The sequence below is a fragment of the Notamacropus eugenii genome, chromosome 6 (genome assembly GCF_028372415.1).
Source record: "Notamacropus eugenii isolate mMacEug1 chromosome 6, mMacEug1.pri_v2, whole genome shotgun sequence".
Taxonomy (NCBI): Eukaryota; Metazoa; Chordata; class Mammalia; order Diprotodontia; family Macropodidae; genus Notamacropus; species Notamacropus eugenii.
Window position 1 is genome coordinate 341153956 of NC_092877.1, and position 23342 is coordinate 341177297.

Below are 23342 nucleotides of genomic sequence, written 5' to 3' on the forward strand. Positions count from 1 at the left end.
CAACACTCCCTCCACTTTGGTCTTGGTTTGTAGCCTTTTCAAATTGAAGAACTTGCTATCAGTATGGTAGTTGACCTTGATGCCATGTTCATCCTCATTGAAAGCATTTGTCAATATGGCTGAAAACATCATGCTAAAAGGCATGGGAGCAAGCACACCGCCCTGTTTCACTCCATTAGTTACTGGGAAGGCGTGAGAGTATTGTCCATTATCCAGAACCCAGGCAAACATGCCATCATGAAATTGACAAAAAATATTGATGAACTTCTCTGGGCAACCAAATTTTGACATAATTTTCCACAAGCCCTCATGATTAACAGTGTCAAAGGTGTTGGTCAGATCTACAAACATTGTGAACAGACCTCTGTTCTGCATCTGGTATTTCTCCTGGAGCTGTCAAGCAGCAAACACCATATTGACTGTTCCTCGGCCCTTTCTGAAGCCACACTGGCTCTCAGGTATATGCCCATCTTCCAGGTGAAGGATCAGTCTATTAAGGAGGACTCTAGCAAGAATTTTGCCAGCAATGACTAAAAGAGAGAGATCCCCCTGTGATTGTCACAGGACAATCTATTCCCTTTACCATTATAGAGATGGACAATGGAGGCATCCTTGAACTCCTGGGGGATAACCTCTTCTTGCCATGTAACCGGAAAAATTTCAGTGTACTTTTGTATGAGCAATAGTCCCTCTATCTTGTAAATCTCAGCTGGAATAGAATCAGCACCAGGTGCTTTGCGACATGAAAGGAGCCTAATAACCCTCAAAACCTCTTCTTCAGTTGGAAAAAGGAGGCATTAACTTCAACCTGAGGCAAAAGGCCAATGACCTCAGCATTGATTGATGATGGTCTGTTGAGAACACTATGGAAATGTTCAGCCTATCTCTCTAGGATCCTGTCCTTATCACTAATCAGTGTGGCTCCATCAGCTCTGAGTAGTTGTGAGGCACCATAGGTTTTTGGTCCATAAGTAGCTTTCAGGGAATCATTGCTTTGCGTTGTTACTGTCAGCATAAAACTGAATTTCGTCTGCCTTCTTACTGAGCCAGGAATCCTGCATCTCTCTAAGTTTTGCTTGTACTTTGATTTTGATGGAATTAAATGCTGCCTTCTTAGAGGTGGATGAACTATCCTGCTGGCAAATCCTGTGGAGTTCTCATTTTTCATTTTGCAACTTCTGAATTTCCCCATCATTTTCATCAAACTGGTCATGGTATTTGCAAGTGTTCTGGCCCAGATGAACAAATGCAGTGCTGTACACCAAATCTGCGAAAGCTACCCATTCCTTTTCTGCTCCACTGTTGCCAACTGTGTGTTGGCTCAACTTTCCCTCCAAGTCAGCAACAAACTGTTCATGCTCAGGAAGAGCTCTGATTTGTGGACATTAATTCTTCTGGTAGTCATTTTGCCTTGGGGGTGGCACTTTTGATGAATGCAAATATTTAGCTTGAAAAGGATAAGTCTATGATCAGTCCAGCACTCTGCACCACACGTTGCCTTTGTCACACTCACATCTTGTCTGTTTTCTTGTTACAATCACATAGTCTATTAGATGCCAATGTTTCTCTACCTACCGTCTATTTCTTTACCATCTCTATGAATCTACCCACATATCTATGTATCTATCATCTATCTACTTTCTGTCATCTATCTATTTATCTTTCTATCTATATCATCTATCTATTGATCATCTATCTCTATCAGTTATCTATTTCTCTTTCATCTCTAGGTATCTATCTATATATCTATCTATATGTCTATCATTTATCTATCACCACAACTATCATTGCCTCTGTGTAACTTCTGAGCCCTTTAGTTCCCTAGGGTGATGTCACAGAACAGGTTGATTTTGAAGTCTAAGACCCTGGGTAATAACACCAGCTTTACTGCTTGTGAGTATGTAAACTTCACCTCCCTCATCCTCAGCTTTCTCATTTTTAAAATGAAATGGTTCAAGAAGATATCCTCTCAGTTCCTTCCAGTTGTACTATGATCTCTGTGAGTCACCTGGCACAATATCCTCTGGTTCTTCCTGACTCGCACTTCTGGGGCATGGGCTTGAGCAATAATTTCACTATGACTTTCTTAACTTGTTTGAGATCTGTAAGTCAGGGTTATCTTTGTCTTTTATTTTTGCCTGAGCATTTCACACCACTGCCTACTACCCCACCACCACCATCCCACCCATCCTTCCACTGCCTAAAGGGAGGACCAGTCATAGCAGCAGACTAGAGGCATCCCTGACCTATGTCTAATTCAGCATCTTCTGCTCCACCCTTAGGAAACTAGGAATTTACTATTCATTCGTCACCCATTACTACCCCTCTGGCTTCTCCCACTTCTCTATTGGTGTAATAATCAATGATGGGAACAAAGTATACCCAATACCAACCTCCCCCTTCTCTCATCCTCCTCAAATCTACCCCACCCATGTCCCATTCCAGCTCCACTCACCCCTTCTCTGTTCTTCAGAATTTCAGTTCCATGATAAACTCCCCTTGATTCTAAATCTTTCTCTCACACTCCCCCCATTTAAAAATTCTGAAATTTAAAAAAAACTCTGAGACCTGACTTCATTCTCTCTATACTGGATCAGCATCTGTAGTCATTCTCTCTAGCACTGTCTGTAACTTCTCTCACACCCCTAAAGGAGGTCCTAAAGAAGAAGTCAGATGCTACTTATTTCCCACTTCCAGACTCTCTTTACCACCATCACTCAGTATCTTTTCCACCTTCGAAATCCATGCCATCAAAATTTTCCACTCAGGCAAAATGCCTTCTGCATCCAAAGAAAGAACTATGGAATTTGATCATAGAATGAAGTAGACCATTTTCTTTTGTATTATGTTTTGTTTTATGATTTCTCCCATTCATTTTAATTCTTCTATGCAACATGACTAAGGTGAAAATGTATTTAATAGGAATGTATGTGTGGAACTTATATAAGATTGTATGCTGTCTCAAGGAAGGAGTGGGGAGGGAGGGGAGAAATAGGGGGTGGGAGGAGGAAAAATCTAAGATATATGGAAGTGATTATAGAACACTGAAAACAAATAAAATAATTTAATTTTAAAAAGAGAGAAAAAAAATTTTCCACCCAATCCACATCATGGCAGCTTTTATATACTGACCTCAGGTCATTCTCCATCCTTTCACAAGACACTCTGCATCGGATTCATCACCTTCTCCTCCTCAACTTCGGCTTTTATAATGGGAAACTTCAGTGTTCACACTGATGCTTCCTCAAACACCCCAGCCTACCAATTCCTCAGTTCCCTTAAACCTCAAATGCTACTATTCTTGTCAAATCTCACGTCTGAATTACTCCCAGCACCCACTTTCTCTGCTGCTATTCATGAGTTGCCAAATGGCTTTGGAGAAAATTACATAATAGTGCTAAGTGGGAATGTTACAAATTCATGTTATCCAGTTTCATCTGGACCCTCACTGCAGCAAGGGAGTCCTTTTATTCCTCCCTAATTGATTCCCTATCCTATTCCCCACAGAAGCTATTCCAAATCTTCATTTCTTTCCCCTACTTCCCATAATTCCCACTCTGCTCTCTCTCAATTAAGGACCTTGAATCTTCTTTTATTGAAAGAAAATCAGTCATAACATATGGAATCCCTCTTCCATTTTCTTCATCTCAAAACCAGTTTACGTCATCTCCTTTCTCTTTCCTTTCTCCTTCCTCTCAGTCTCTGACAAAGAGGTGGCCTTTTTCCATACCAAGGGTAACACTTCTGCACATATGTTTGATCCCATTCCCTCCCATTTTCTTTAGCAGAAGGCAAATTTAATTATTCTCTTGCTCTCAAATCTTTGACCTGTCCCTGTAAACTAATTACCCAAGTATCTCCCATTCTTAAAAAGATCTTCACTACATCCTACTGTCTCCTCAAGGTATTATCCTATATTTCCTCCTTTCTCAGCCAAACTTCCTGAAAAAACTGTCTGTACTTACTGTTTCTATTTGTTCTCCTCTGACTCACTTCTGAACCCTTTGCAGCCTGGCTTCCTAACTCATCATCCAATAGAAACCATTTTCTCCAAAGTTGCCAAAGACCTCTTAATTGCCAAAGCTGGTGGTCTTTTCTCAGTCCTCCTCCTTTTCTACTTCTCTGCTGTACTTCACACTGTTGATCACCCTCTTCTCCTGGAGGGTCTCTCCTCTCTGGATTCTCATGATACTAATCTCTCCTCGTTCTCCTCCTTCCTGTCTGACTACTTCTCCATCTCCTTTGCTGAATTGTTCTCCAGATCATGACTGCCACCCCTCAGCTGTAAGTGTTCCCCCTTCTGCCCCATTTTGGTAATCTCATCAACTCCCACAGGTTTAAGTATCATCTCTATGCATATGAATCCCATACTTATATATCCAGCCCTGTGTCTGTCCAGACCTTCAATCCCACAACACAAGTTGTATCCATTTCAAATCGAATGTACTGGTGACATCTTAAGCTCAACATGTCCAAAACTAGACTCATTATCTTTCCCTCAATGCTCCCCTTTTCCAAATGTTTACATTTTTGTTGAAGACATCGCCATCTTTCTGGTCTCCCGCATTCATAATCTTGGCATGTCCCTGACTCAATTCTCCTCTCCCCACATATTTGATCCAGACCTTCCCACTTTTTTATGTGACTCTTTCTCTGTTGTCATATAGTTACCACTTTACTTTATTGATTATTTGAAATGGGCTCTTAATTATCTGCCCTCCACAAAGCTGCCAAAGGGATGATAGCTAACATTTACATAGCCCCTGCTATGTGCCAGGCATTATGCTAAGCATTCTTTCTACATCACACTGCCCCTCTACAATTACTGATACAATTGGCATCCGACTTTTTTGTCTCTGATATTGAGAATTTGGACTGTCCATATCCTGAGCTGAAAGAAAACAGAGAACTGCCATTGCCCCAAGTGGGTGTTCTCCAATTGGGCAGTTCTGGGTGTGTTTGCTTAAATATCTCTTAGATTTAGAGGTAAACCCTATTCAGACTGTTGTTGGATGTTTCAGGGTGCCTGCTTTGGGATAGCCTAAATCCTACTAATCCCCAAACATATCTTGATCAGGATGCTAATTTAGGTCATGGAGAGCCTTTGGCCTCTTGTGGAGCCAGGAATCTGTAAGACTCTCCCAAAAGTTCAATGTTGGAGTTGAGGAGGGGAGTATCCCACCATTCTGAGTTAATCCTAAAAACTTCAAGGCTAACCTAGGCTTCCCCTGCCCATTCCAAGTAGGACAGGGACATCTTGGCTTCAGACTACCTCTTCCAGGTTGAAATCTTGTCCAAGAAGCATCCACTTTGTATCCAGTCCTTTTGCGACCACAAAAAAGGTGCTGTTGTGAATATTTTGATTTGTATGGGTAATTAGATGGCACGGTGAATAGAGTCCTAGAATCAGGAAGGTCTGAGTCCATTCTAATCTCAGACACCTTCTGACTATGTGACTCTGACCCCTGTTTGCCTCAGTTTCCTCTTCTGTAAAAATGGGGATAATAAACAGCACTTACCTCCCAGGGTTGTTGTGAGGATCAAATGAATTAAAAATTGTAAAGCATTTATCATAGTGCCTAGAATATAGTAGGTGGTATATAAATGTTAGTGATGATGATGATGATGATGATGGCATCTGGTCTTTGGCCTCCTTTGGGTGTATGCCCAGCAATAGAGCACTACTCGGTCAAAGGGCATGGTTTTCCAAAATAGTTGGATCAACACACAGCTCCCTGAACAGCGCATTACTCCTGCCCTTCCAACACTGACTTTTTTGTCTTCTTTGGGCATAATCATTTTCCATTGCATTCTTATCCCACAACACTTTTGGCCATTCCTCAATCAATAGGCATTTACCTTGTTTCCAGTTTTTGCTACGATGGAAAGTGCTGCTATGAATGTTCCATTGGCTATAGGCCTTTCTGTCTTTGTTTCCTGGGATGTGACTTATTGTAGAATCACTGGGTCAAGGAATATAAATAATATAATTCCAAATTTTTTCCCCAAAAGAGTTGGGTCAATTCATGCTCCCACCAACTATGAAGGAGTCTGCCTGTCTGTCCACAGCCCCACCAACATTACTTCTTTCTGTCTTTTATCATCCTTGCCAAATTGGCACCCTAAGTAGTTTTGGGGGTCTCTTATCAGTGATCTAAAGAGTGCTTTCATGTCATTGCATTTCTTATTTTTTTTATACTTAGTAGTATTTTATTTTTTTCAATTACACATAAAAAATGTTTTCATCTTTTACTTTTTATAAAATTTTGAGTTTCAAATATTTTTCTCCCTCCCTCCCTTCCCACCCCCTTCCCCAAGATGGCGAGCAATCCAATATAGGTTGTACATGTACAATCATATTAAACATATTTCCATATTAGTGATTTTGTGAAAAAAGTATATTTCTTATTTTTAAAATTATTTTTCATGTCCTTTGACTTCATGATCTTTCTATTACATTATGGGCCCACTTCCTAATCCCATCAAAGGGCAGTTAATTTAGTGTTTATTCTCCTAACATTTTAAATCCCTCCCCTAAAAGTTTCTCTCACTGATTTATTCCAAACTATTCATAGCATAGCATAGAGGCAGCTAAGTGACCTATAGTCAGAAAGAGCTGAGTTCAAGTTCAGCCTGAGATAGCTGTGTGACCCTGGGCAGGTCACTCCTCTTCTGTCTGCCTCAATTTCCTCATCTGTAATATGGAGATTATAATAGCACCTATCCCCCCAGAGTTTTTATGAGGATCAAATGAGATAATATATAGAGAGCGCTTTGCACACAAACCTTAAAATGGTACATAAATAATAGCTATCATTTTTATTGTTGTTAATCACAGACTGGATAAACTCCATTTTTATTTCAGAGAGGGTAAAATTGGGAGTGGGGAGATGGATTCTCACTCTTGCCACTTTTTTGGGGCACCCATGATGTTAGTTTACACTTGTGCCCATTCACACAAGAATGTTAGGATTCCAGTGCTAGAAAGGAATTTCGAGAAAATTGTCAGATTCCTGCCTCCACAGAACATAGACCCAACATAGGAACAGTTAACAAGGCCCTCAGGAAGGGAGGTGTCTTGGGGACAAAGGGAATGGCCCAACCACTATGCTGTTTCCTGACAAGCCTGAGTTCCTCTGGATGAGACAGAGATCTGGGTGAGGCAGAGATCTGCAGGCATTTGGACTGATGGTCGAAAAGCCATTGTAGTCAGCCCCACTTAAACACAAGCATGAAGGCAACAGTAGGTGTCAGAAAATGGCAGTTTGTGTCAACCATCATCTGTGCCAGAGATTCTGTGCTGTTCTTTAATGCTGTCTCCTCACTGCTCTTGGTCAATGATAGCCAGGGCCCCCAAAGTCACCCCTTCATTCAGGATACTTGTGATCTGCAATCTGGTACCAGCCCGTCATTGTAGTCTGATGACCCATTATGCCCCTTTGCAAATGTTATGTTTGAGCCAGACCAGCGTCTTCCTATACATGACCTGCCATCTTCCATCACCATGCCCAACCTCTCAATCATGCATGAAACACCTTGCCTTGCTCACATCTTGTCTTTTAGAACTCCCTCCTATATTCAGGCCAAGTTCCAATTCCTACAGTTCCCCCCACCACCACCATTGCTAATGCTACCCCACCCCAAATAGTTTGTATTTATTTATTTTCTGCATATATTTGGGTAAAGGGATGTGATGAGAGGCCCTCCAAATCCATTGAGGCCCCCAGTCAACTAGATGAAATTCCAGGGTATCAGACTTTGTAATTTGTGAGGTTCTCAGCCCCCTACTCCCCCAAAGCCCTTTCAGATGGCTCCATTTGTAAGCGGCAACAGAGATAATGAGATGTAAAGGTATGCCTCTTTCAGACTTAGGGCAGTTGTGTTTGTCATCTGTAAGGGGAGAGGGCAAAAAGTCCTTTCAGACTTCGATGACCCCAAACCAGCAATCCCAGTGGTAATTTTTCTAACACCTTATAATTTCATAAAGTGGATTGGACCACGGTTATATTTGTTTATCTACATACTTGTCTTAACCTCTGTCAGGCAAAGAACTATTTAATTATTTTGGGGGGGTGGGCTCTCAATGCCTGGTACATCCTAAGTAGGTAATGTCCTTATTGAATTGAATTGAGGTAACATGGGGCAATGAAAAATGGCCTTAATTAGGAGTCAAGAGAATCTAGTTTTAAATCCTGGATCTGGTACTTCCTAGGTTTATAACACTGGGCAAGTCACTTCACTTAACCACTCTGTGCCTCACTTTCCTCATATGTAAAGTGTAAATCTGCAAAAAAAAAAAAAAAAAAACTTCAGTGGCCTCTCAGGTCCTTTCTCTGCTCCAAAACTGTGATCCTATGAATTGAATTGAATTGAATGGCCTGGCTTTTTAGATAGGACACTCTTTTGTGAATGCTATGTAAAGATCCAAGGGTACACTTGCATGAGTCATTCCTACTTTCTCCCATTGGCTTCTATTTTTTTTTCTCTGCAGGTACAGCAGAAAATCAGCAAGTGTTTATGAAACCAAACCTGAGTCATCTGGACTAGAAACTTCTACCAGCAGGAACCAAAACCCCAGTCCAAATAGTACTAGGCAGAAACGAGGTAAGGGGTCCATCAGGGAGGGACCCAAGGTAAGGGCCCCTTCTATTCCTGAGCCCCCACCAGTGAATGGCACCAGTGAGGGGGACCCCTAACGCTGAGTTCTTGGTCCACCATTAAACTGGGTGGGGAAAAAGCTGGAAAAGTCATCAGGGTTGTTGCCATCTGTGAACCAAAATGGATTTATTTCCAACTGGTTGTTCAGGTTGAATTAGGTAAGGGTAATACTAGAACTTAAGTTAACTCATATTGAAATGGCCTTCTCTCAAGGGAAGATAGTACGGTCTAGGCACAGTTGTCCTGGAGACGGCTCTCACTGGCTAGGTTCAAATCAATTGTTAAGTTTATTGAGAAACACTACAAATTAGGGCTCTATTTACTTCTTTGTCAGTTGTCTGGAAAATATTAATAATGCAGATTAAACTCAAAAGTGTGTTGTGGATAATGTTTTTTTTTTCTGGGGAGCCAAAATAATTCTTTAATAAAATTATTTAGTAAGTTTAATACTTTCACCAATATATCTGTCCTTTGGGGTAGAAAACAGCATTCTGGTTCCACTTATACTCGGGATTTGTTGGATTTCCTCTTCCCAGACTCTAGGACAAGGGTGGGGAACCTGCAGCCTGCAGGCCCCATTTGGCCCTTCTAGGTCCTTGAGTGAGACCCTGATTAAATCCAAAGGGCCACACTTGAGGATCTAGAAAGCCGCATGGGGGCTGCAGGTTCCTCACCCCTGCTCTGGGATCTGGGGTGATTCAATAGAGAAAGAATGGAAAATCAGACACCCTGGGATGGAATCCAGCCTTCTTAATACTTATTCCCTTTTGACCTTGGGCAATTTACCCTCTACTCTGAGCCTCAGTTTCCCCAACTGTAAAACAAAGTGACTGGTCTCTAGGATTGCGAATTTAAAGCTTAGAAGAGGATGTGACCTAGGTCATCTTGTGCAGCCTTCTGTTACAGAAGAGAGAGCAGAAACCCCAGATGTCAGATGACTTGCCAAGATCACACAGGACTGACAGATTGCACTAAAATGGCAGAATCCAGATCTGAGCCCAACTTTTCTCCTGCCAGATTTGGCATTCTTTCGCTTACACTCCAGCCAGGCTGGATCATCTGTGAGAGCCTTTTCAACTAAACATGTGTGATACTGCCCTGTCACGAATTAGCCGCTTGACTTGGTGCCATGGGATAAGCCTTGTATTTGGAGCTGAAGGTCCTGGTTTCCAATCTTGACCCTGCTATTTCCTACCTATGTAACAGTATACAACAATAATAATAGCAATAATTATGATAATAATAGCACTTATATAGTGCTTTTAAGTTTACAAAGCATGTGTGGTATGGTATCTCTTTTGACAGTCACTTGACTTCTCTGTGCCTCAGTTTCCCCATCTGTAAAGTAGGAGATTGGGCTCTGAGCTTCCTCCCAGGTCTGCACCTATAGATACATGTGATCTTAAGGCTTCTTTACACCTCAGTTTCCCAACCTGTAGATTATGAATAGTGCCTCCCTGTGACATTCATAAAATGACTTTGAAGATAAAAAATGAGAACTCTTAGAGGCCATCTAGTCTAGCCCTCTCATTTTACAGATGAGGAAACTGAGGCACAGAGAAGTGAGGTTTACAGAGAATCACATGTCCTGAGCGGGAAGGGACCTCAAAGGTCGTTTAAGAAAACTGTCTGACTTGACAGATGGGGCAACTAAAGCTCAGAGACTCCAAGCCAGGGGTGGGGAACCTGTGGCCTCAGGGCCACATCCTCAAGTGTGGCCTTTTGACTGAATTGAGGACCTAGAGGGCCACATGTGGCCTCAAGGTTGCAGGTTCCCCACCCCTGCTCTAAGCGCATTCTTCAAGATCATTTTCAGACTAGATTATTTCAATCCAAATGACTGTATTTGGTCTCAGAGCATATTTACAAATTTTTTAATTCAAAAACTAAAACCAAATTAATATGTTTCATGGTGAGCCAGAGGATCCAGAGAATTGGAATTAAAATTGAAGGGGTAAGGCAGAGATGGTCATTTCAAGTCAGCCTGTGGTCAAGAACATAACAGTGGCGTCCAAGAGAACACAAGAGGACAGGCAGAGTGGTAAAAGGTCTTGAGATCTGGTCACATGTAGAGTAATGGAAATCACCACTGGATTTCCTGGGATCAAAATAATCCACCACTCTGGGACTAATCCCATAAGGACCCTGTTGAAATTTGTCTAGACAAGTTCGGCCAGTACATGGAGTTTTCTCAGCTCGGTAGGCCCTTCACATCAGATGCATCAGAGGAAGGAGATCTGGAAAGAATCCTAATTAAATTTTAACTGAGACAGATTAAGTCTGTGACTAAAACCATCACATGTTTCTTTCTCAATTTAAGTCTAGTTAACAAACTACTCTGGGCCAGGCACTATCAAGTACCTACTCTGGGCATACCAGACACAGATACAAAGAAAAGAAATGACATAATCTCAGTTTCAGGGAGCCTACCTTATCAAGGGTGGGATGGGGCTTGGAAGCTTGGGAATACTCAGCTAAGGACATTGTCTTGCTCCACAGTAACAAAGGTAGTGTTGATTTGGTTATCATTCCTGGAGAAAGAAAGAGAAGGAAAGGAATGGTGGGAGAGAACAGGATGTGGCATACCTACAATGACCAGGCAGATGTCCAGTCCCTGGTCCTATAATATGCTCTTGGGTCAAATACCTAGGGGATCTAGAATCTAATACAAACTCTATTTGTACCTAGAATCCTGCCTGGTACATAATAGGAGCTTAATAAATGCTTGGTGATTGATTGATTTGCCATTTCAAGGCCTTCATGATGTAGCTCCAACCTACCTTTCTAGTATTACCACACAATATTCTGCTTTCACACGCCCTCTTCCTCCCACACAACACTCCCATCTCCCTCCTCTGATCTTTGCATTGGCCATTCCTCATGACTAGAATGCATTCCCTCTTCACCTCTGCCTCTTAAAATCTGCAGTTTTCTTCAGAGCTTCATTCAAATGCTGCCTTCTCTGTGACCTGACCCCTCCCAAGCTGCAGGTGTCTCCCCCTTCTTACCCCCAGGTACCCTGTATTTCCTTTATATGTTATTATAAATATACCTTTTGTCTCTTCCATTAGAATATGATAGCCTTGTGAGCAGAGACTGATGATTCATTATCTTTGCGTTCTCAACACCAATGCCCACAGGGTCTGGCACACTAAATGAGCTTAAAGTTCAAATGTTTGTTCATCAGTGGAATGACACTAGAGACACATTCCCAGATGCTTATGTATCCATGGGGATGGAGGTGAGGATGGGGAGGGGGTAAATAAAATCATATTCTAAATAGGTAGGAAGTTACTCCATAGTGAATCTCTCATATTACTGTCCTCCCCCCCCCCCCACACACACACACAGTTTATGGCCTGTTTCAAGCAATGTGTACTTGAAGCTATGAAATTTTTTCCCCTTAATTAATATTCCTGAGAATATTACAATGACCTTGGCCAAGTCTCTTCAGTTCCCTGGATCTCAGCTTCCTCATCTAGAAGATGAGGGAGTTGGACTATAGGGCTTCTGAGGTCCCTTTCAGCTCTAATTCTGTTGTCAGTACAGAGCTGGAAGGGACCTCAGAGGTCCTCTGGGCCACCCCCTTCAGGCCCAGAGAGGGGAGGAGGCTAATCTATTCAAATGGCCTAGAACAGGTTTCCTTAACCTAAGATGTTTACCCTTGGTGGGTTTGCTTTGGGGTTTTGGTTGTTGGGGGTTTTTTTAAAATATATTTTGATATCCACATTTCAATATAATTTATTTCCTTTTTAAGCCCATGTATTTTGTTTTATGCATTTAAAAACATTATTCTAAGAAGGGAAACCTATGGATTCCATAGTTTTCACCAGATTGCCTAACATGATCCATGATGCAAACAAGGTTAATAGTCCCTGGTCTAGAGATTCCAAACTATACAGAGTTCCTACTGGAACAGATCTCAGTCTTCTTCAGAGGTTTAAATGAGTCTTCCTTACTTCTACATCCACCTTTCCAGGCTCCTGTCCTTTTTCCTTTTCCTTCCTCTAGTCATCCTGGAGAAACTGTGGGAAGCAACCTGCTTGTGCTCAGGATGTGAATCTGATTTTATGCATCTTTGATAACAATGCAGCTGAAAATGGGCTTTACCCAATAGTCAGAGAACTGATGGAAGTGAAATAAATTAAGGGCTAACTGCCAGGAAAGAGTAATGGTTGAGGGCTGTTAGAATTAATGGTTAGCCTTGGGGTTGGGAGATGGGGTGGGAGGGGTGCGATGTTAGGAGGTGAGAAAGCCATGAATTCTAGCATATACCGATGTATCAGTACCCTAAAGGACACAATATTCTTAACTCTGAAGTCTGCTAGGACTATCAAGACCCATTGCCAGTTTGGGTTTTATTAGTGATTTATGCCCTGCTCTTGGCACAAAACCCACCAATTAGTCTGGCTCACCTGGGAAACCAGTTTGGCAGTTTCTTTGGGACTAGTTGGTACAATTTCAATGCTGTAGAGATCTGTGATTTCAACCTCATGGGTACATACCAAAAAACTTCATCACTTTATGAGAAACTTCCTGATGAGGTTCTTTGAGCTTAGTGAGATTAGTCCTTGGATAGCAGACCTTCCCATTCATCACCAGGACCATATGTGCTAAACTAGAGTCAGCAAAGTCATTTAAATTCAGCCTCAGACACTTACTAGCTATGTCACCCTAAGCAAGTCATTTAACCCAGTTTGCCTCAGTTTCCTCATCTGTAAAATAATCTGGAGAAGGAAATGGCAAACCACTCCACTATCTCCGCCAAGAAAACCCCAAAATGGGGTCATGGAGAGTTGGACACAACTGAAACAACTGAACGATATTTATGATGCTGGTCTCTAAAGAGTACTTTAGGCCGAAACCTTTTTTTAATTTGCTTACTAAGTAAATCATCACATGTGGGTAATCTACTAGGTTACATGTAAAGAAACCTGTTGCTAGTCCAAGTACCCTTGTTTCCTTGCTGTTAAATCCTAAACACGCTGCATGGCAGGCCCTCCATTTCTAAAGTGTGAATGGTAGTACCTTCTGTCTCTCCGTCTCTCGTACCTGTTGCCAGGGAGTAGAGGGAGTTCAAGAATGAGCCAGATTCTTCCAGTGCCTCTACTAGTCCTTAGGTAGGTGAGACTCATTAGGTGTTCCATGTCATTAATAAACTGACACTGTAATTTGCCTAAGGATTCCTTTGCATTCAGAATGATCTGGCTTTCCCTATTGGTAGGATCATAGATTTTGAAAGCAAATCCCATCCCTGAAACTCACTAGCTATGTAACGATGACCAAATCGGTTAACCTCCTGGAGTCTCAGTTTCCACATTTGTCAAATATGGATTAAAATAGGACCAACCTCAAAGTTGTTAAAGGGACCAAAGGAGACATTGCTTATATAAAGTACTTCGAAAGCCTGAAAGTATAATATAAATATCAGTTAATAATCATTTTAATCTGCATAAATGGTGCTTTCAGCTCCTCAAAGAGTGAGGAAGCAGTGTGTTAATACAAAAGCAAAAACCCCTTTCTGTTGATCCCTCCCCTCTTTCCTCCTTTCTTCTCATCTTTTCCTTCTTCCCTTCTCTCATCTTTCCCCTCTCCTCTTCTTTCCCCATTTTCTTTTCTCCTTTTTCTCTTTCTTTTCTAGACAGCAGGTAACTAGCCTAATGTCCCTGATTCCTGAGCGCTTCTGCTGATGGAGATGGTTTGTGCACGTATGCCTGGTCCCCTGTTGGCTTTAACAGCTGTCCCGCTGAAGCCCTTTCTGTACCCCAAGCTTCTCAATTTGCGCTTTCCTGCCTTATTTCTTTCCCCTCTGCCTCTCTCTCCTAGCTGATGCTTCTGCCAACCTTACCCTTGAGCGCTCAGCTCTTGCTAGAAAGCGATTCACATTACAAGGGCTTTCCAACCGCCGAGCTCCACCCAAAGGTAAAAGAACCGCTCACTGCATCTTATCAGCTACCGCCTTGTCTCCCACTGCTCCAACTCCATTCTGTCTCCTCTGCTTCATCCTTCTCCCTACCTCCCACCCCTTGAAAAGTACAGTATTTGTTATGGCTAATCTGAATGTACATCCGTGCTACACGTTTCCACTCTGGCAAAGTGGACACGGTTCACTCAAATTCAGGAGATCTGGTTTGAAATCTTGGCTCTGATACTTACTTTACATTTCAGAGCCTCAGTTTCCCCATCTGTAAAATGGGGGTGATCATTACATTGCCTATCTCACAGGGTTATTATGGGGAAAGCACTTTGTAAACCTGAAAGATTTGTAAATCAAAGTCACATACTATACTCTTGGATATGATGAAGGGAGTTGGGCTAGATAGGTGGACTGAGAGTTAATCAAAGGACTGGACCCAAAGAGTAATTCAAGATAGTTCTACTTTAGCTTATAAAGAGGTCCCTAGCGAGGTGCCCCAGGGAGCTGTACTTGGTCTTGAACTCTTTAATGCTAACGTTTTTATTCATGACTTGAATAAAAACTTGAATAAATGACATGTTTATCATGCCTGTATTCCTCACAAAGTTCAAAGGATGAGCTAACATCTCAGATGACAACAGAACCCAGAGAGCTACCTCCACTTGCCCAAGATCCCACAGGCAGTTAGCAACACAGTCAGGATGTCTTCAAATCCAGCATCTTTTCTATAGCACCACACACTTCTCGTCCTGGCCAACTTCCCTCTGTCATCAGGGAGGTACAACTCTGTGGCCACACTTTCTTCTCTGACCACCAAAAGAACTTGACAGGCTAAAATGTTGAGAGTATTCAAACTGGAAATGATACCAAACCAGGAAGGATCACTAACTCGCTGTCTGTCAGAATCATAGTCCTGGAGCAGTGGGCTGAATAGATAAGAGGAAATGCAGTAGAGCTAAATGTAAAGTATTACACTTGGGTACAAATCATCAATTTCACAAATAAAAGATGGCAGAGACCACAACAGAGAACTGTTATTCGGGAAAAAAAAATCAGAAGGTATTATATACTGAAAGCTCAATGTGAGTGGGGGCAGCTAGATGGTGTAGTGAATAGAGTGCTAGACCTGGGGTCAGGAAAATCTGAGTTTAAACCTAGCCTCACTTACTAACTATGTGACCCTGGGCAAGTCACAACCCAGTTTGCCTCAGTTTCCTCATCTGTAAAATAAGCTGAAGAAGGAAATGGCAAACCACTCCAGGATCTTTGCCAAGAAAACCCCAAATGGGGTTGTGAAGAGTTGGACACGACTTAACAACAATAACAATACAAGTGAGCAGTGTCCTGTGAAGTTCAAAAAAGTTAACGCCATTTGGTGTCTGTTCAGAAGGGTGCAGCTTCCAGGAGTAGGGAAAGGACTGTGCCCTTGTCAGACCTCTTCTGGAGTTTTGGGGTCAGTCTAGGCCAGTGGTGTCAAACTCCAATACAAATGAATCCCTGCAGTCTGCGTATTTGAAGACCATAAATTAACATTATCTGTGGTGTATTTTTTTTATTTTGTTGAACATTTCCCAATTACATTTTAACCTGACTCAGGTGCACTGCAGGGTTTGACCCCTCTGGTCTAGGTCCCCGCTGTTTTAGAAGATCATTAATAATCTGGAGAGGGTCTAGAGCAGGGCCCCCCTAAGGTCATCTTTGGGTCTTGCAGGAGGCAGGCAAGCATCTCAGAGATAGAAGGGGTGTGATATGCTAGGAAGGATGCTGGATGTGAAGACATCCTGGCTCTGACACTCATGACCTGGGTGACCTCAGGCAAATCCATCACCTTTCGAGGCCCGGTTTCCTCATCTGTAAAATGATAAAGAGTTAGACTAGATGACTGCCACAGTCCAAACTTTCATAGCTCTTTGATCCCATGATCTTGGAGGACTGGGCCAGGTCCTGTCCCCAAGGAGCTTAAATGCTAATAGGGAAAGACAACATATAAAAAGGTATGGGAAAGCAAGGGAAAAGAGTAAAGAGATGGCCAGGAAGCAGTATGAAGGTTTGGTCTCCAGCCCAATAAAACAAAGAGTTCACTTGTCACAGCTGGTGAACCCAGGGGTGGAGGCCCAGGTTCTGGTGGGGAGGAGGAGGAAATGGAGACCCAACATAGTGAGAAGACTACCAGGAACATTAGGGTCTAATTCCTGTAGTAGTGATGTAAGGGATAAAGAATAGGGAAGAATGAAAAAGTTACTGACAGGAACTGGGAAGAGGATTATCCTTTTTACACAAAAAAGGAAATTAAGAGGAGGAACAAGCTAGCAAGTGATAGAGAAAGCTTGCTGACCTAGAGCAAGAAAGGACCTCAGAAGTCATCTGGGCCAACCTTTCATTTTACAGAGAGGGAAACTAAGACCCAAGGAGGAACAGGCAAAACCAAGAATCCTAATGGGGACTTAGAAGGAAAAACTAAAAAGTTATGATGGTTTATGCATCGAAATTCATTTAAATGTGAAGAGTTACCAAGCAAGTATAGTTAGTTGTATTGACAGTTAAGAGTAAGTGTGACTTTCTCAAGGTCACATGGGGTAGTAAGCATCATAGGCTGAGTTTGAACCCAGGTCTTGTGACTCCCAAGCCCGTGCTCTTTCTGTTCAGCTGCTAGTGAGACCTCCAAGGTCGAGATGCTGCAGATATATGGGGGACAGTTGGAAGAACTGGATAAGACGTGACAGGCAAATTAATCAGGAATAGTATTAAGTACATGGAGATTATAATTAGAACCATAAATGTGGATGTGGTCTCAAGGAAAAGAACATAGAGAAAGGAAGTAGACCAAGGCCAGAGTCTGGGGTTAGTCTGGCCCTGTCTCTTCTTGGCATAAAATAAGCAATTTGTGGATTGATTTTTTTATAATGAAAGCAACTTTAACTTTGCCTTTTTCGATAAGTTGATGACAAAAATGGAAAAGAATAAATCTCAGCATAGACTATCACATTTTCCTAAGGAAGTTTAACAGATGCGTACCAATGGCCACAATGAGAAGGCCAGAAGAGACTAGAAACTGCACACATTGCTCCTCTTACTGTATGAAGACTTGTGGTAGCATCAATTTAGAACAAAACTCCTTTGAAAAAATTTATAGAAAGAGATGATCAAAACAAGTCAAATCAAACACCTATTAAGTGCTGGAGATACAAAGAAAATCTCAAGGAGCTCACAGTGTGATGGGAGAGACAAGATACAACGATGTGCAAGCAGAATACATGCTGAGTCCCCTAGAGGGGCTGAGGATGCTGTCATCCTAGTCAAGGACAATGGGAAGCTCAGCAGAAAAAGGAAGTTGGGAAAAAGGGACAGGATTAGAGGAAAGATGCCATGTGTCTGTTTTGGCCATGTGTCCTTGGCTCTCTCCCTTGTAACTATTAAGCTCTCCCTATATAAAGACTATCTGTGTATATGCCTCACTCCTCCTCCCCCCAACAAGTTAAATTCATGAGCTTCCTGAGGGCAATAACCAAGCACTTTTCATCTTTGTATCCCCAGGGCCTAACACAGTACCTCCAACAGAGTAGGGATGTAATATCAGTGAATCAGTCAAGCAAAAATGTTTTTTAAATACCTACCATGAGCTGGGCAAGGTGCTGGAATACAAAAACAAAACAAATGGCCTCATGGAGCCTATGTGCTATCAGGGAGGATAACATGAACACATATAATTACATACAAATAATTACAAGGTCATAATAGATGTTAATTTATTTCAAGTAAGATACATGACCTCTCACCACACATCTCCTATGCAGCATCTCAGAATTTTCAGAGAATTCCAGAACTGAACCGCTAATTAAGGTCTGGACCTCCCCAGTTATATGGATCAAACTCTCTGGGACCATCCCAGGACCATGAGGAAATCTAGGAGCATAGGATATGGCCTGGAGACAACCAGGGGTCTGAAAGTGACTCCTGAGAGAGGACCCACCTGGACTGATTTTTGGACACTTCCTGGTTCTGTCATTCTCCATAGCAGGAAGAATTCAGGTCACTAAACAGGCTTCTCTGATTTGGCTTCCAGGTTGTCTCTGAAAACAGTGATAGAGTCAAATTCTTTCAACAACTCAGGGTTTAAATCCCACCTGAATCACTTGCTAGCTGTGTGACCCTGGACAAGTTGCTTTAACCTCTCTGAGACTCAGTTTTCCCATCTGTAAACTAGGCATGATGATGATGATAATGATAGCCCCTACCTCTCCAGTTTTTTTCCAAAAAAAACTGGAGAAAGGACAAAAGTAAGGATCAGAAGTCCTCGTATTTGGGGAGTGAGCCACTTGAGGAAGCCAATCAACCTGGAGCTGCTCAGAATCCATTTTGACCTTTGCTCTTCTGACTCCCACACGGGTTGTTTCCCATCTGTTAACAGGTAGTGGGAAGGGTATAGGAGCCTGGGCCAGAAGCTCTGGGTTCTAATCCAGACTCTGCTACTGACAGTCTCCTTATAACTTTGGAAAATTCATTTCCCATCTCAGGCAATCAGCAAACATTCATTGAGGACCTACTACGTGCCAAGCACTGTGCCAAACACCTCAGTTTCTTCATCTCTGAGTCCCTTCCAGTTCAAAATCCTCCTTTTTCCAAAGGTCTCTCAGGGCCCAGGTATTGGCCGGGGTCTCTGTCCTTGAACCAGCAGGATTCTTGGGGGCCTGGAAGTTGACCCTTTCACCAGAGCTCACTTAGAAAGCAGCTAATGGTCTCTAGTTATGATGCAGAGGAGACCCATGCTCTCTCTGAAGCTTGGAGAACCTGGGAAGGTAGACTCCAGTTTCTGAATAAGCATCCGGATGAGATCCAAATACATATAATGAGACAACATTGAAGTGAGGCTTCTCTACTTGGACTGAGAATGATTTGGATACCCAGCAGGATTAGTGGTGAGAGTGCCCACTCTAAAGGCAGAGGACCTACGTTTGAGTCCTAACCTTGGTCAAATCAACCCCTCTGAACCTCAGTCTCCTCTGCAAATTTTATACTTGGAGGTGGCACTAGATGGCCTCTGAGGTCCCTTCTGGGCTACTAGTGTGACAATGCATAGAGCACTGTGCCTGGAGTCATGAAAAACTGATTCAAATCCAGCCTCAGATACTTACTAGCTGTGTGTCCCTGAGAAAGTCATTTAACTGATTTTTACCTCAGTTTCCTCACTGGTAAAATGAGCTAGAGAAGGAAATGGTGAGTCACTCCAGTTTTGTTGCCGAGAAAACCCCAAACAAAGTCATGAAAAATGGGTGTGACTGAAAAACAATTATTCTAAGTAGGAAGTGACTGAACGAAACATGTCCTATTTCTTCAGTAATTCTCTTCCCCCATGCCCGTACCTCCCAACACCCTATCCAGTCCTTCATTCTGGGAAAGAGGAGCACAATGTTGATCCAAATTCAGTTCACTCCAGAGTCCTGGTCATACGAGGTACCACCTTCTGGGGCAGGTAGGGTGGAGCTGGGGTTGGGGGTGGAGAAAGAAGCTGGCTGAGCTGCCCACCAGCCCTCTCATTCCCTCCCTTTCCTAGCACGCCTAAAGACAGGGCCCTTGGCACAAATACTGATATCCTGGCTTCCTTTTCCCTGGCCCACCTCTACTCCAAAGAGGTTATTGGGGAGGACCCAGATAATCTTAACCTTGTGCTGACCTTACCCAGCCTCCAGAAAACCCCAGACTTGGAGCTCTTAGACTGGAAAAGCCAGGCACAAACCCTTCATAGTCATAGACTGCCATGTTGGCTGCCTCTATACCATCTCTTCCCCAGATCTGGAAATGGAAAGTAGAGGTCTTTGTCATGGGAATGGGATAGAAGGAAAGGGGATAGTCAGTCCTATCAAGAGGAAAAGAAAGAGAAAGCACCAGAAGGAGGGTTGACAAAGTCTGTAAAAGAAGAGACCAGCCCAGAAGAGAAGTTGCTAAGAGGTGAGAGAAGGCAGTGTAGTGCAATGGAAACCCCATGGGATGTGGAGGCAGAGGATACCTGGGGTCAAGTCCCATCTCTGAGGCTTACTTTGACTTAGGGGGAAGGAAAGAAGGAAGGAAGGGAGGAAGGGAGGGAGGGGAGGGAGAGTTATGGACCACACGTGGCCCTGTATCTGACACCTCTGCCTTAGGCAATACCAGTGCATTATCTGTCTAAAAGCTGCTATTTCCGTTTGAATCAGGATATCCAGCTACCTTTTAAGACGGCCAAGCAGCTTTCATCTCGACTGGTCCGTGCCTCATTAAAAGCAGTGCAAGTCAAACACAATTAGGCAATAATCAGTTTATTCTGGTTCTAAAGCAGTGAGAGTGAATGAGGAAAGTCATGCAAGGTTCAGCCAGAAGAAAGGAAAACCAAACTAGCCCTGAAGCCAAGGGCTTTCAGGTTTAGCGCTAGGAGGGGCCCTGGAGGGAGCACGTGAGAAGACTGAGGCCCACAGAGGCAGTTCAGGGCTGTCCAGACCTGAATTCCAATCGCAGCTCTGCTCCTGTCTGCCTGTATGATAGTGGGGAAATTGTTTCTCTCATTGGGCTTAAAGTTTCTTATCTCGAAAGTGGAGGACTTCCAGGTCCCCTCCTGCAGCCAGCCTCTGGTCCTGTGAGGCAGCTAGGTGGACAGAGGACTGGTCTGGAGTCAGGAAGACCTGAGTTCAGGTCTGTCCTCAGATGCTTGCTAACTGTGTGACACCTCACCTCCGTTTGCCTCAGTTTCCTTATCTATAAAATGGGGATTAAAAACAGCACCTACCTCCTAGGCTTGTTGTGAGGCTCAAATGAGATGTTCATAAAGTGCTTACCCGCAGTGGCTGGCACATCGTAGATACATCTTCTGACGCCCTAGGCAATGTTCTTCTTTTTCTGTTCCTTTTCTTTTTCTTCTTTCTTCCTCTTTCTTTTTTATTTCTTTCTTTCCCTTCCTTCCTTTTCTTTTCCTTCCTTCCTTAAAAAAAGAGTTCTTTTTTTAAACATCTGTAACATTGCTGTGAAACACAGGGCAAGCCTGTGCTAAGGAAACCAAGCACCCAAGTTAACTCTCCCTGGAGTTTCCTGATCCCCAGTCAGCTCTGAGAGTGCTTGGCCGCACTCTCAGGAGCAGGAGGGTGTCCAGTTTGGAGGGCTAGGGCATGCCCAGTTGCCACCCAGTACTTTTTTTAACTTTAAAAACAGCTACCCTGTACCCTGTCCAAAAGCAGAGACCTTGAGAAAATCCCTTTCCTTTTCTGTTCCTGTTTGAAATTTAAGCCCCAGATTTTAAATTTAGGTTGAATTTTGTATTGTTGGGCAGCAGAATACCCTGTGAGAAAAGGGTGTCTCCTCCCTTTCCCCTACCCCCAAATTGGACTGTTTCACATGTGTCTCACAATGCCACTTGCTAAGCACATTTTTGTTTCAGTTTTGATTTTACATTATCTTCATTTCTGACATGTATTACCATCCTCCCTATCCTGTACAAGGAATATGTTTATTGTATAGCTCTCTCTCCTCTCCCTACACTGGCACGCCACCACCCTCTCCCCAAAAAGTAAACATTCATAAGATGATTCCTCCAGAAACAAGCCTTCCAAGCTGTTCCACTGGGGACATAGAGAGGAAGGAAGGCTTATGGGAAGGGGTCTAGTTGTCTGGGTGCCCTTGCTGTGGGCCTAAGGTCCCTTAAGATGCCTGCAGAGGCCCCTTTGGCTGTCAGGCAATTTATAACTGTCCTCTGGAAGCTATAGCGGGCACCAGTGCCAGGTCCTATGTTTGGGAATGTAGTGTCCTCTCCAGCTGCAGGCACTTAAGCCAGTATCCCCAGGAATAGCACTCACAAGAGGATCAGGAGAGGAGTGAGGTAGCTGGGGAGGGAAGATCGAGGAGAAAGACGTGGGAGAGAGATCCCTATATCGGGGCCAAACTTACACACACACACACTAACTATATAGAAATATACTCTATATAAATATATGTATATGTGTGCATATATGTGTATAAATGTGGAAGAAGGGAGGAAACTGCTCTATTACACAAGCTTTCTTACTCAAATTCAAGAACTTTTGAACCCAGAACATCTTTTCCCATGAACTATAACCTTCATGATGTACTTGGAAAGTGATTCACTGAGCTCTATGGCCAGCTAGTCAGTCAGTGACAAAGTCAGTCACTCAAGTCAATGACACTGGACACTGAAGCACCCATGCTAAGTGGACCCTCCAGATCAGGAAGCAAGTTTAGAAGAAATGGAATGAGTACTGCTTCTCCTGGGGGATGGGGGCCCACAGGGGATAGAGGGCTGGGTGTGGAGTCCAGAAGACTTTAGTAACCCTGGGCAAGTCACTTTACCTCTGTCTGCCTCAGTTTCCCCAGCTCTAAAATGGGGATGTAATAGTACCTCCTTCACAGAATATGATGAGGATCTACTGAGATAACTTCACACAGTGCCTGGAACATAGTCAGTGCCTAATAAAAGCTTCAATATCCCCTCTCAGAATATTTATGCCTGAAGATAATGTACATGTTGTAGCTAGGCCAAGAATTTGTCCTCATTTATTCTGTAAGTGTCGGTTTAAGCATGTATATGTGGGTACACATACATACATATGTGTGTATGTATATGCGTGTACATATACATATATACACATATATATGGAAAGAGAGAGAGAAAGGCAGTTGGGGATAAGTGACTTGCCCAGGGTCACACAGCTAGTAAATATAGACACACACACACACACACACCCATTTATATACACACAATATATGTACACATGTATATAAGATTTTTATC

General features: G+C 42.9%; 1 protein-coding gene and 1 long non-coding RNA gene across 4 annotated transcripts in view; one reads left to right on the forward strand and one right to left on the reverse strand.

The window, feature by feature from the left end:
- LOC140510059 (uncharacterized) overlaps nucleotides 1-21918 on the reverse strand; it is a 36949-nt gene extending 15031 nt beyond the window's left edge. Inside the window, exons 1-3 of one of the 2 annotated variants that reach the window (XR_011969070.1) lie at nucleotides 21379-21918; nucleotides 18546-18645; nucleotides 11089-11189 (exon numbers count right to left, since the gene is read on the reverse strand). This is a non-coding gene — a long non-coding RNA (uncharacterized lncRNA). Of the gene's footprint in view, nucleotides 1-8600; nucleotides 11190-18545; nucleotides 18646-21378 lie in introns of those variants that run through there. The other variant, XR_011969069.1, reaches the window with a different exon arrangement.
- Nucleotides 1-23342, forward strand: part of MCF2L2 (MCF.2 cell line derived transforming sequence-like 2) — a 352924-nt gene that overhangs the window by 308224 nt on the left and 21358 nt on the right. The window contains exons 26-27 of one of the 2 annotated variants that reach the window (XM_072618349.1): nucleotides 8492-8604; nucleotides 14485-14580. In XM_072618349.1, the coding sequence (XP_072474450.1) occupies nucleotides 8492-8604; nucleotides 14485-14580 (209 nt within the window). The remainder of the gene's footprint in view (nucleotides 1-8491; nucleotides 8605-14484; nucleotides 14581-23342) is intronic. The other variant, XM_072618350.1, reaches the window with a different exon arrangement.